Raw genomic sequence first — 14,052 nt, 5'->3', positions numbered from 1 at the left:
GTGACACCTGGTTGTGACACCAGGCTATCTACAGTATTTGTTCATCAGTCAATAAACATTCACTTTCATTACACCCTTCCTTTTGTTTACCATATATACAAATGGGAAAAGCACATTTGATTTCAGTCTGACACAGAAGCAATAGAAAGCTTTGGGAAGTTTACATTTTGGTGAATGAAATTCACCTCCTCCCCCTTTCAGTAAATTTAATAACACCTACTTCCTGTCAGCTAAATGAAAGCATCTCTAACTATTAGCATATACGTGAATAACACCATTTTAATTCTTGTCAGATAAATGAAAGCATCTCTGCCTATTAGCATATACGTGAATAACACCATTTTAAAAGTTATTCCAAATGTTACTGCCAAAAGAATTAACTTGATCATCCTTCTCTTACTGTGTTCTTTCCTTTCACTGTATAATTTGCACCCCATCTCCTGTTATACATCAGCAAAATCACTGATTTCATCAGATTCGACATAAAATAACCAAGGAACAACCAGAACTCAACAAATTATGATAAATATTACCACTACAATATTACATCAATGCTTCTCAATCATTATAAAAATGACAACTGTTTACAAATCAATTGCAATTCTTGTTCTAAATATTCTAAGGATTGTAGATTTATATTCTGCATCATCTCTCATAAGTAAGATATCTAAATATAAAAGAATTTTTGGTTATCCATCTAAATTTGAGGGTTTGAAAGTTCATTGTTTAACTGGAAGAAAAACTTACTAAAATCACCATAAAAAGGATTCCAGAAAGTTGAAATACTTGTTCAAACTATGTCCTTGGACAGGGGCAGGTTAAGGACATTATCAACACAAATAATAGGACAACCAGAAATACCACTTGTAGAAACTAGCTGAAGGTAGGCACACAGAAAACTGCCTGGAGAGAAAGGCAGCATGTCCAAACTCAAAGATGCAGAGTAGTATGAAGAGCACCATTTAGTAAACTGAGTGGTGGGGAGCTGGCTGAGCATGAACAGTGGAGCTGTTCTTTGGGAACTTTTCACTTTATGCACCTGAATACCTTACACTGCTAAAGTCTATTAATGAAGAAGTGACAAGCTTACTTTTGGTTTCAGAAATTTTGAATAAATTTTGGGTTGATGAAAAGCATGAGAAAATGTCTTTGTTTCAAGAAGTGGAGAGGAGATAACTTTTGATTTCCAGCCTTACTACAAAGTATAAAAGTTGCTGGTGCAAAAGCTCAAGAGTTACACTACATGGTAAATGAACAGCATTGTATCTGGTATCAAAAGAGCTAAACTATTAGCTATATTACACAAAGGATGATAGAAAAGGGTTAATCACATAAGAACTAAGCCATCTTTCATGTGGATATAATACCACAAGAAAATGAGCTGACATTATTCATCACAAAGAATGAACTGTGATTTTTGGACATGGAATGAATGCAACTGTCTACATCCTAAATGGCCCAAATATTAGAAACAAATGGCCAGGATATGTAGGTTATTCCAGATGAAAGTCAATGAATTAGTACATACCGGAAGCCAGCACGCTCATGAAGTTTTATGAGGTTATGATGATGTGGAGAACTATGTGTTCATCCTTACAGGAAGTAAATAAATTATCAAATACCCAAGAAAGAGTGTAGTCATAGTTGGCATCTTAAATTTAAGTGATCTGAAATATCAATATCTCTCTCTTTTATGGTATACCTTCAATGTAATGAAGTACAGACGCTGCCCATCAGAATACTCATCTTCCCAGGAGAGAAGCAGGTCATCACTCACTTCAACTTTGGTTGGAGCCTTGGTAGAGAAGACTTCAGAACCTGAAACATAAGGGGAGAGTACTTCACTAGGGAAAGCAAATGTATGTATTCTGTTCATGCCAACAGTGAAAATTCTCACTAAAATTCTGATTCTTTTATTGATTAATAAACACAGGAACAGCTGGGAAATAAACATCACATTTACTTAAAATGGGTAAAAATTTTGTCTTCATTAAATGATAAGTAGTGAAGAAGAACACTGCTAGAAAGACCTATGACGACAGAAACAATGTCCATGGCTTGGCAACAACACATAAAAAAAACAAATTCAGAAAGCAATCAATGAAAGATAGAAGAAATACTTACCAAAGACATAGCAAGAACCAGTGTAAGGATCACACTGGTCAGACTCACACTTTTCCAAGCAGCTTTCTAAGCATCCAGCTCCAAAAGTTCCAGGGGTGCAATCTGGTAAGAATAAGGAAATATGCTACTGACTAATGCACAATATATACATATTTATCAATTAATACAAACTCATTTTTATGTACACAAACACACATTTTCAGGATTTCTTGAATGTGGATGATATGAGAAGCAGATATGAAATGATGACCAAGTGTTAAAAGTTGGTGCAAGACAGAGAATGCTTGTGGACATTACTGTTACGGGCCCAAGGAAGACAATTATGAGACTGCGACACTGTGTTTGGGCAGCTGACCAGGTTGTGTAAGTTGTCTGGATGAGGGACATGATCTAAGCGAAAGGGTGGCAGGAATAACCCTTTCTTTTTGCATGGGCCAAGGCATTAGAAAAGACTAAGAATTATAGGGACATAACTTCACTTGGTTTACCAGAGTGGTATAAAAAGAAAGGAGTATTGCAAGATTTTGATTCCAAATGTAATACCGTAAAAGGTTATACAGGACAGAAGATTTGATATGGGAAGAACTGTGTGGGTTTAGAAAGGATGGAGAGTATGTAGTTCAAAAGCTGCTTATGGTATCCATGGACCTACCTGAAGATTGACTGGATTCAAAGAGAGGAAATGGGGAACATGATGAGCATATATGGTACAGAAGGTTAATTCTTCAGAGATAAAAGTTTTCATGATGGAACAATGTTTTTAGGAGATCTGAGTTTTTAAAGCACTGGTAAAATCCTGAAAGCCAGTTCTCTGGCTATGAAGATACTGATCATGAGGAAATATGGCACATACATTTCTGCAAGACAACTCCTGGTTATGATGACAAACAATTATATCTTGGGTGTCATCTTCAGTATATTAAAAATAATCACAAAACTGACAATATTTACAGTACGAGAATTTTTTCAATGCAATATATCTGAAGTGTTCATTGCAACAACATCATCATCTCCAAACATCCAAACACATTAGATCATACTCTGCAGTCTTCCAAACACCGACAGATCCCATGAAACAGAAATAATACAAAATAATAAGCCAATCACTTCAGATACAGAAAAAGATTTTGGTATTTGAGTAACTTTCCCTCAGAAAACTTCCATAAAAGCACATAAGTATGTTTTGTGTGCACTCATGCACTATGAAAGGGTATACTGTACTTATCTTCTTTTCTCAAGATTACCAATTCCTGAATAAAATTAATTATAAAAATTAAATAATGGAAAATTTTAACCTAAGATTACAATTACCATGCAACCAGAAGAAAATGAATTAATCTAAGCTGTCGTAAAAGATGCTCCTCTTGTTAACAGACTAAGCTGTCAGAGAAGATTTAAATTAAGAGAAACAACTCTTGAAACTGCCTATTCCATGAAAAGGTGTGTATCAAGGTACTGAATGAGAGAATCTGATAAACTTCTGCAAGCATTCATAGGAAAATGTTACAGGCAAGAGTAGGATGGGAGAACCAACACAAGTACATACATTTGTAAAAAGTGAGTGTGTGCAATCCAAGACTGACAAAGAACAGGAGTGAAAGAGGGAAAGCTTTAGGGAGATCTGAATCTCTGCCTGATGCTGGATAGATTTGGGAGATATAAAAGAGCAGCTGGTTACTTGATTCAAATCTAAAAGAAGAGACAAGAAGTGGCATTGCAAGCAGGTATAGAATCCTGTGGTATGGTTGTGAAAGTGTATCTGACTGGTTGACCATGGTTTTCCAGTTATGTCTGGAAGAGGGAAAGGTTCCAAAGGAATAGGTAAGAAGAATACCTGTTCCTTTATATAAAGGTAAAGGTGATAAAAGAAACTGTAAAATTTATAGGATCATAACATTGCTTAGTATGCTGGGGAAGGAGCATTGTAAGATTTTGATTGAGAAATAGGACAAATGATAAAAGGACTGAGAATGGATAAACAGTGTGGGTCTAGAAAATGGAAGAGGGTGTGATCAGGTGTTTGTAATGAAAGTCATGTGAAAGATTTAAAAGTATAAGATACTGGTGTAAGCAGCATACCTGGACCTTGGTAATGTTTATAGTGGAATGAGCAATACATGTGTGTGTGTGCAAAGTTATGGAACAAAAACTGTTCGAATGTAAATGTACGCAAGAGTATGTTATGGGGGTAAATGGAATCCAGGAAGATGGAACAATGAATGTTAATATGGATGGTAGATGAATGAAATAACTGATTCATATTGATATTTGGGTAAAAATATGATAGATGATGGTAGGATGAGAGGAGAAACACAGGGTAAGTGACTCAAGAAAGGTAGCTGTGTGTGAGTGTGCACAAAAGATTGTACGACACTTCACTGTCTGTGGAAGGCTAAGTGGGAATGTATGGATTTTTTGAAGAAAAAAAAAAAAAAAAAAAAAAAAAAAAAAAAAAAAAAAAAAAAAGTAATAAAAAACAGGTTGACGGTATTGGCATGAACTGCATGTGTAGTATGTCACATATGAAGATATGAAAGTCCTGAGAAAATTGTACTGTAAAGTGGTAAATGCAGTAAAAAAGTTAGCATTGGTGAAGGATGGACCACAGTGCTTGAAGATAGTTTGGTCCTGTGACAAGAATAGGAAATGGCTTAAGCATATAATAAAAGTTTTGTCATTTTCTTTCGAACTTAAATACTGTGTTATCATTAAAAAGACATGAAAAAAGTTACCTTATAAAATAATATTTCTAAAAAAATCATTTAAGTAAGCTGTTAAAAAAATCATTAATTCAAGATTACAAACCAAGTCCAAGACTTCACAAGGGAGATGGAGATTCTGGGCACAAAAGTGGTAGGGGTGTGGGGTTTCTGACCTTAATGCACCAGGATAAAATGTGATAATGAAAGGAGGATCCTACTGTCTGAAGCTTCCTCTCCAAAGTCAAACGAATTTTTAGGAAGCAGCAGTTCCAGGAATCAAGTACTGATACATATTTTCTTGCTCAAAAAAAAGTCTCAATAAATTACATGTGATACTTGAATTTCTATTTCATTTAGTATTGAGAGCATAACGATGAATGTCTTTTTTTAATTTATTTTTCTTTTTTAAAATCTTCCTAAGTAAGATTTTCTGTTTTTCTCACCTTCATCACACATAGGGCCCTTATATCCGGGAAAGCAGGAGCATCCCATAGGACTTGGTAGACAAAGAGTTAGTCCTCTGCAAGAGCCTTTCTCAGGGTTCAATTGGCCAGAGGCTGTGTTACTGCACGTAAACTGGCACTTGGTTCCAAACCAACCTTTAGGACAAGCTGTATGGAATGAATGAATAAATGAATAAATAAATAAATAAATGAAAATAAATACACACACATATATATATATATATATATATATATATATATATATATATATATATATATATATATATATATATATATATTATATATATATATAGTAATTTATATATACAAATATATATACATATATATTGTATAATATAATTTATATATATATATATATATATATATATATATATATATATATATATATATATATATATATATATATATATACAAGTTACTGCTTTGGATAAGACCATTGGCAGTTCTGAATGATAATGTTGTTTTTCAGCTGTTTTAAGGCAACCGTATTTCATCAAACTTACAACACTTACTTTCATGAAAAATAACTACACAAGAAATACACAAATAATCTTACATTTTTTGTCATATTTCTTTATACAAACATTTGTTACTTTTGGATATGAACTTGACACACAGAACAATAATTCTGCTATCTTCAATAAACTACAACAAAATGAAAGAAAGGAAAAAAGATGGTAACAAATGAATAACCATCAGGAAAAGCAAATAACTAACCATGCTGACATTTAACTCCTATAAAGCCGGGAGGACAGAGGCACTCTCCAGTATAGCTGTGGCACTGTCCACCATTTTGACATTCAGGGCAAATCTCAGAACAATCAGGACCAAAATATCCTGCCATGCAGTCTGTGTAAAAAAGGGAAAGTTTTGCTCTACATACATCTAACTCACTGTCTCATAAGCTTCCACTTTCAGTAAATATTTTCACAAATAAACAAAGAACAAAATTTTTTTACTAATGCCCACATAATAGAAAATTTCCCGGAGCTATTTGATAACTTACACAGAAATAAATTTTGTTCAGATACAGCATGACACAGGGATATATTATCACAAGTAACCAAAGAAAATAAATCTATTCTCTTTCTTACCTCTGACCAAAATATTGAAATAACTTTCTGGTTTGTTTCCTTCCACATAATAATAGTAAAAGCCACTGTCTTCTGGTGTCATGCTATTTAGCACGAAGCTGTAACTCTGAGAATCATTCTTCAGAGTAAAGGTCTTCCCCTGCAAATAAGGATTAGCAGGAATCTTCACAAGGTCAAGTTTTTCAGCAATGCCTTCTGCTATACTGATAGAGATCTTCAAATCCTCGCCAGTGCTACATCTCCAGGTGTGCTGGAGACTTTTGTATTTAGCTAGAATTCCAGAAAAAGGTTGTCATCATTAAAAAGCTGAAAGTCTAATGTTTTCTTTTACAAGTTACCCAAAATTTTCTTCTACCATTCCTTAAATATCTATGCAAAGCAGTCCCTTATTATTTCTCAATAAAATTACATGCACACACACATTATTATATATATATATATATATATATATATATATATATATATATATATATATATATATATATATATATATAATATATACAGTGATCCTCGCCACATCATATATATATATATATATATATATATATAAAAACAGCGATATATATATACAGTGATCCCTCGCCATCGTTGATGTTTCATTTTAATCAACTTTGCAACTCAAGGATACTTCACTGCATCGCTACTGATTTTTCAGAAATATTCATCAAAAATTAAAATTAAAAAGTACCGCAACATATAGGCAGCCATATTGCGGAAAACAGCGATGTTTCATCATGTTACGTGTTTAAGTGCGAAGAAGAAAAGATAAAGCTTGCGAGACTGACGGACGCAAGGACTGGAAGCTTCATATATACCCACAGGCACTCGGACAAGGCACGTGAGTGGTACATAAGAGAATATCTTATCACTGTTGATGTTTCATCTTTAATCACTGTAAAAATAATTAAAATCCGAATTTCATACGTAAGCAACTCAAGGATACTGTATACTCTCTCATCCCCAGCTTGTCAAGTCAAGACTTAGTCTCGTCCCAAGCTACTGTGCTGTACACACCAGTTCTCTCTCTCTCTCTCTCTCTCTCTCTCTCTCAATGAAATATGAATTACTGTATCATAAACTTTTATGTACAGAATTAAAAATAATTTCATTGATAAATTTGTTTCTTTTAGCAACTAAAAAATTATTTTCCTAATTCTTTCGTTAGTAGTGAGCAGCTTCAGTCAGCTGATTCTCAGAACGTAAACATTACAAATATGGGACGATCTTTTTTTTATGCATATTACGGTGATAGATCAAAATAGTAATACAGTGTTTAAGTGCATAGGAAGTGTTTATAACAGTGTGGGAAAGGCTATAAAGCCTTTAAATATATACCGTATTTGATGGCTTATAAGACCCAGGGCTTCTGACGATCATGTCTGCCCAGCTCTCCTTCATCTTAACTGCTCCTTTTTTTCATGTTTCAAGTTTCCAGTCTCTTAAACAGTCACTTACTACGAAAGATCCTAGTGAAGTGTATATGTAAAAATTATTGTTGCCTAGGAATTGAGTCCATGAGTAATATTCTTGATTTAAGATTCATCCCTTGCAGAGAGATAGAGAGGTCATCTGGACATCAGAAAATGATGACAGAAACTGTGTAAACAAAGTCTTGCATGAGATCAAAAGTAGAGATGAATAATCAGAGAGAGAGAGAGAGAGAGAGAGAGAGAGAGAGAGAGAGAGAGAGAGAGAGAGAGAGAGAGAGAGAGACTCTTGACCCTGCAAGTTGTTAGACTTAAAGATATCCATTTGCAAAATTCAAATGACAGTTGTATTGAGAATGATCATTTTAATAAAACTTGTTTTACATACTGTATGCAGTTATATTTCATGCATTATCGTCATATTATAATTTATGAACAGAGCATTCAGGCGCCATTTGCATTCTTTTAATGTTTACATTCTTAAAGTCATCAGCTGACTGAATTTTACTGACATAAAACCATTAGTTCCTAAATGAAACACATTTCAGAGATTTGTTTTTTCCATAAATTATCACTGCTGGGTTTAGAAATGCAACTTACTTTATTTATAAATTATAAATGCAGTAAATAACATGAAGTAAAGGTGTGATTTCACCAGTACTGGATGTTGCGTTTGCCCGATTTAATGAATGAAGACATACATTTAACCTAATGGACTACAGCTTCTAGGCCTATTTATTAGTTAAAAGCTGCCTCAGATGTAATATTCATCATCAATAGGTATCCACCAAAACTGAGACAGGCATAGAAAGCCTAGCATAGTGTAATCTACTGAAAATACATCTCACACTATACACGATGCATGTGATAAAATCATGCTGTTGGACGAAATTTTAATGATCGCATGATACACGAGTATATATGCAAATTACGGTTCTTTTGTATGATGTATATTTTTGAGTTTCACAGAATGTTTTCGTTGGAAATAAACTGTTGTGTATTTACGGAGCAAGCTTCAGTTCCAAAATCCAAAACAATCCCAAACTGGAATCGTGTGACGCTGCCCTCGTAGCCGCTCAAGAACTAATGGCAGCTGATTCCAAAACAGTCAGGTGATGCAGGATTTTCGAGGTTGGACTGTAGTACTCCCAATAACTTTCAATGTATCAATAAGAAATGAAAAATTCAGAATACAGTATTCAGAAATTTGTTATATATCCTTTAGATGAATCCATCAGTAATTCTGTTAGTTTTGAAAAAAAAAAAAAAAAAAAAAAAAACTTGTTTTAATTTTGTAAAAAAAAAAAAAAATGCTTAACTTTTAATCTCAGAAATAAAGTAAATGCCTGTATTAGCATTCTCACGATTCACGGATTTCTCTATGGAACATAATACACATTAATTGTGGCAAATTCACCCATTCGTGGTACCTTTCACTGAGAAATATTCACTAATTACTGTATTTTCATATCATTTTCATGACTAAATGCACTTTTTGTGCTAAAACTATTAAAATACTCAGTACTCAGGTATCCCTTGAGTTATGGTAATTCGCCTTACGATAATTTGATTTTGCAATGGGGTAAGCAATTAATACTGATATGACAATATTTATAAAAGATTTGCAAATTTTGTGCAGGCACAGGCACCAGCATACAACCAGGCAGTGAGAGAGACCAAATTACAATAAAATAACTCCTTTTCCTCCATCTCTTTACCCCATCTTCTAGTTAAAAAAGTAAAAGAGAATGATAAAAGTATTGTTAGTAATGATATACTCTTGCATAAATGTGTACAGTCATAAACAACCGAACGAGAAACTGCTGTTCTGCTTATAACTGAATCGGGTAACAACAGCTGTTTTGCTTGTATTTCAACCATCGTACAGTAGTAAACAGTTACCGTAGTTGTGTTACAAATGACGTTAAGTAGAATATGACTGATATATGTTTACATTATACCCTTGTCTGCTATGGATAAAAGGTTGGCAAGGAAATATACTGCTAAATTTAAGCTGCAAGTTAAATTGAAGCTGAGAAAACAATGTTCAAGCTGCTACTGACTATAAATTATCGTGCATCGGCAACATTGATGAAACTCAACCATAAATAAAATTGGAGTCCAAGTATTTGAATCAAAACCCACTGGGCATGAAAGAACATATATTACTGCTATTTTCACACTAATAAAAGATAAATAAGTAAAGTTCGTATTATGAAATCAAGTGAAAGTAGCGAATGGAATCTTGATTTATTTTACACAAAACAAACATGGTCCCAAATGGCCAACGTCACCTATTAATGAAAAAAAAGCTAAATTAATTTCACAACGAGACATATTTAAGTTATATTTTGACTTGAAAAACTTCATATAACGAAAATTAACCTTACCCCATATAAATAAAGTATCTGGAGATTCATTTACGCGAACTAAAAGCAAGGAAAGCTCTCTGAAATGAGTTAAATACGGCGAAATTTACTTGCCGCGTAATCGATTTCCAAACCAAAACACTGATCGCTATGATTTTGCAACTTATAATACAAAAGCAATATAAGAATACAAACAATATTGTTGGATACAGTGAAGTAAAGCATAACATTGTAAAAGATCCATGGAAAAGATGCATATTCGTTATGTTGATGTTTGTATAATACAATATTAATATGTGAATATAGAGTACAGTATAATGTATTATAGGCTACCGTATACGTGCACAATATACGATAGTGTAGGCTAAGCTGATTACTGTTTATTATTCAATTTCTCTTTGTATTGAATTATCATAAGTCAATATGCATGAACCTCCAGAATTAGCTGACATTAATAATTACTATACCGTATATGTACAGACTATACTTTATAGTGTAGGCTAGGGTACCATATATGTATACATGGTACTGAATACCCTAGTGTAGATTAGGCTATACTGTATTCGAGATATGTTTTTTCCAACAAACAATGAATGGGTTTTTAGGAACCTAACCCCATCGTAAGTAGGATAATACCAGTATAAACATTTTTAGAGATTTTTTTGTGTGTTTGAACTATCAAAATAGGCAGTTCTAAGTGTTTTTAGAAGGGTTTTAAGTATTTGCGGATTTTAGCTATCGCAGGGGTTGTGGTACGCATCCCCCACAAATACGGGGTTTACTGTTAATCTAGTAATAACCCTGAAAGGTGCAATATTGATCTAAAAACAGATTGAAACTTAAATGGGGCCACCAAGTTATAAAATTTCTTAAAGAACACTTCTTATACAGTACTTAAATTTGGCATGGAATTAAAGAGAAAACCCATTTGGATGAAAGAGAAACAAGGAAATGTGCATAAGTGAAAATTCTGCAAGTCAAAATTGTAATTTTATCTTGAAAGAAGGAAATGTAAGATGTAAAATTATTCCTTCCACAGTAAGCCAAAATTATATACAGAGGGTGATAAGGATTGGTGTAATAAAATATTCCTAACTTCCAATTTATTATAATCAAGAAAGGGAGCTAAGAGTTAAAGGAAGTGAGAACACATGGCCCATTAACGTAACAATAGCTCTGCAATCAAGAGAGAGGCAAGGAAACCAAAACACTCTACCAGTGGTCAAGAGAAAAAGCAATCCCTTCCCCTTTTCACATAACCTTAAAAGTTTTGCAACTCATTTCATCAGAATGCATGTACTGTATGTAGTGTATATAAATGAAAAGTAATATAGGTAGAGATCACAACAATGGAAGGTTCACAAGCATAAGAACAGAAGGTGCAAAAGACCTGGAATGTTAATTCGTCAAGGAAACAACAAGTTAAATGCTTTGAAGATAATTGTGGTTTTCGATGGCAACGGATAATCTTACACTGAATTTCCTTCTCTTTTACCTATGACAACCTTACTTCACTATACACAGTGAAACTGGAATCATATATTTACAAAGGAAATAAAAAAAATTTAAAGGGCAAAATCCAATGCTTGACAGGTAACTGAGAAGAGGTGGAATTTTTAGTTAATTCAGAGCCTGCATACTCAAAAAAGGAAAACTTGACCTTTCATTTTCTTGCGTGAAGAAATTTTAATTCAATTTTAATTTATGGATGGCAAAATTCAAAGGATTAAATAGATTAGCTCAAGTTATAAGGTCCTTTCCTCACCATATTTGCTTTATAAGAAAATTTAGATAAGTTGCTGATAAAAGTTTGCTGTTATGTTTTCAAGTTTGTCAGTTTGTGCAATTTGGCATTAAAAAAGATATCAAAATTACCATTTTCATATTTCATACTTTCTTTTAACTCTTTCCTCTAAATTAAAATTACTTGAATATTAATCGATCTGGTTCTCTTCTTTTTAAATACCTAGCCTAATTGAGGATAATTGATTAAATCAGGCACAGGCAATTTGACAAATAATTACCATCAACATATTTGACTATTTTCTATTTTCAAAGATACGTTTTCTTTCTAAATCTCATTTTACTACATTATCATTATCATAACCAAACACCACCTGGAAATACTGTATTCATAAACAATGATTCATATATATAATTAGCAACATATAACTTATACTGTACTTACTTTCCATGCATACATCAAAAAGTAACCTTTAATATTTTGTCACTCAGGTATTGCAAATTAACACAAAAACGCAGTCCCTGAGTTTTGACGGTCTTGACTTTAGTCGATATGATCTTACAACACTTTTCAAAATTGTTAAAAAAAAATTTGTCTCTGACTTCAGGTGAAAATCCAAAGTTAAGGCGCCGTTAGGCTGGGTACTATTTTCTGAGCTCCCTCATGTGAATAAGGTGTCGCCAAGCTTCCAGTGTGCAAGTCAACCACAACCACAGGATTAAGGTAAGTCTTTCATAACTTTTTTTCATTTTTAGAAATTTTTAAAAGTTAAGATCCAATGTAAGTCGCCACCTCAAGAACGGATCTCCGTCATAACTCGGGGACTGCCTATTCAGGTTACATATGAAAAAGTAGGGGAAATTATAGTTTACCATCCTTATCTGATATTGTAGCTAAAACATCAGAGGAAACAGATCTTCCAGCACACTGAATGGCATGCATGTAATTGCTGGCTTCTCGGTATCCACTTTTTCCCTCAGCTGAAACATAGAAACAATTACATTCACATCAATGTCAAAACTGAAATCAAAATAAATTATGGTGATATAAATATATGAAATTTGGGCAATATGGACTGCCACTGGGGCCAGGGAGGACCTTAGGCACAAAATTGTGACTGCCTTTTTATTTCTCCCCTTTACAGATGAAACTGTATTATACCTATGATACGATTTTCGTAGTTCCATTTCATAGTGTTTCTGCTTCCATTATTATCTTCTGCTAGACAAAGAAATTTTAACTTCGTCTTGGTGTAGTAATTGTCGTGGATCAGCATCACATCTCCTCCAACACCTGAGAACAAGAAAGCTCATGAAATTCAGGAGCATTCACAATATATTTTGGTAGTTAATGAATTGCATGTTAATTTCTCACATTCAGTCAGTATCAAGCTACAAAACAATAAGAATATCCAAATGAATGTATATGCAGGGTAGACACCATGAACTGTACTGTGTTGCCCATGACTGTTATCTTATGAAAGGGTTCTGTTTAATTCTGGTAAAATCTGTTCCCAAATCTTATTTGTGCTTAAAAGAAACAAAAACAATATTTTAGCTCCCCAAGACCATTGCCATAGCAATGAGCACAATTTGAAGACTTGAGAGGATCAATACAAATGAATGTTAAGAAAACTGCCTATATTACCATCAACACTTTATTTCTGAGAATTTCACTCTATCAACAAAGTCTCTAAGCTGACACTTACATTTGTGATCTTTTTCTCTTCTGTATGACCAGGTTCTGTAAGCCTGACAGCAAGGATATAAAAAATGAGTACTAGATGGCGGTGCAGCTGGAGGGGTATTAGTTTTTTACAAAGTTTTCCCATGATTGCTTCACAGTACTGAAGTACAGTTCATGACGTATCATGATATTACCTTTATATTAGTTAATAATAAGGGATATCAGAGTTCATCTGGTCTATCTAATTTAGGTTTCACGAGTACAAAGGTGAACATACATGAAACACTTTCACTTGGCTTCATAAGGAGCTACAATCACAATAGTAGTTATGCACAAAGATCAGGGCAAAATTTTGTGTGCAACATTTGAGAAGATGCAGTTTTTAAGGTCACACTGGGTTTCCTTCCACACTCAGCTTTTGCTTTGATCAAGCTGGCTGTGT

General features: G+C 33.6%; 1 protein-coding gene across 1 annotated transcript in view; it reads right to left on the bottom strand.

Moving 5' to 3' along the window:
* The window catches only part of LOC136835863 (uncharacterized), a 46,849-nt gene that overhangs the window by 6,466 nt on the left and 26,331 nt on the right, over window positions 1-14,052 (bottom strand). The window contains exons 6-12 of the mRNA XM_067099708.1: window positions 13,086-13,217; window positions 12,797-12,904; window positions 6,385-6,654; window positions 6,008-6,139; window positions 5,270-5,437; window positions 2,125-2,226; window positions 1,703-1,818 (exon numbers count right to left, since the gene is read on the bottom strand). Of these exons, the coding sequence (XP_066955809.1) occupies window positions 1,703-1,818; window positions 2,125-2,226; window positions 5,270-5,437; window positions 6,008-6,139; window positions 6,385-6,654; window positions 12,797-12,904; window positions 13,086-13,200 (1,011 nt within the window). The 5' untranslated portion in view covers window positions 13,201-13,217. The remainder of the gene's footprint in view (window positions 1-1,702; window positions 1,819-2,124; window positions 2,227-5,269; window positions 5,438-6,007; window positions 6,140-6,384; window positions 6,655-12,796; window positions 12,905-13,085; window positions 13,218-14,052) is intronic.

Source organism: Macrobrachium rosenbergii, chromosome 55 (genome assembly GCF_040412425.1).
Source record: "Macrobrachium rosenbergii isolate ZJJX-2024 chromosome 55, ASM4041242v1, whole genome shotgun sequence".
NCBI lineage: Eukaryota > Metazoa > Arthropoda > Malacostraca > Decapoda > Palaemonidae > Macrobrachium > Macrobrachium rosenbergii.
This window is presented reverse-complemented; position numbering and strand designations above follow the sequence as displayed.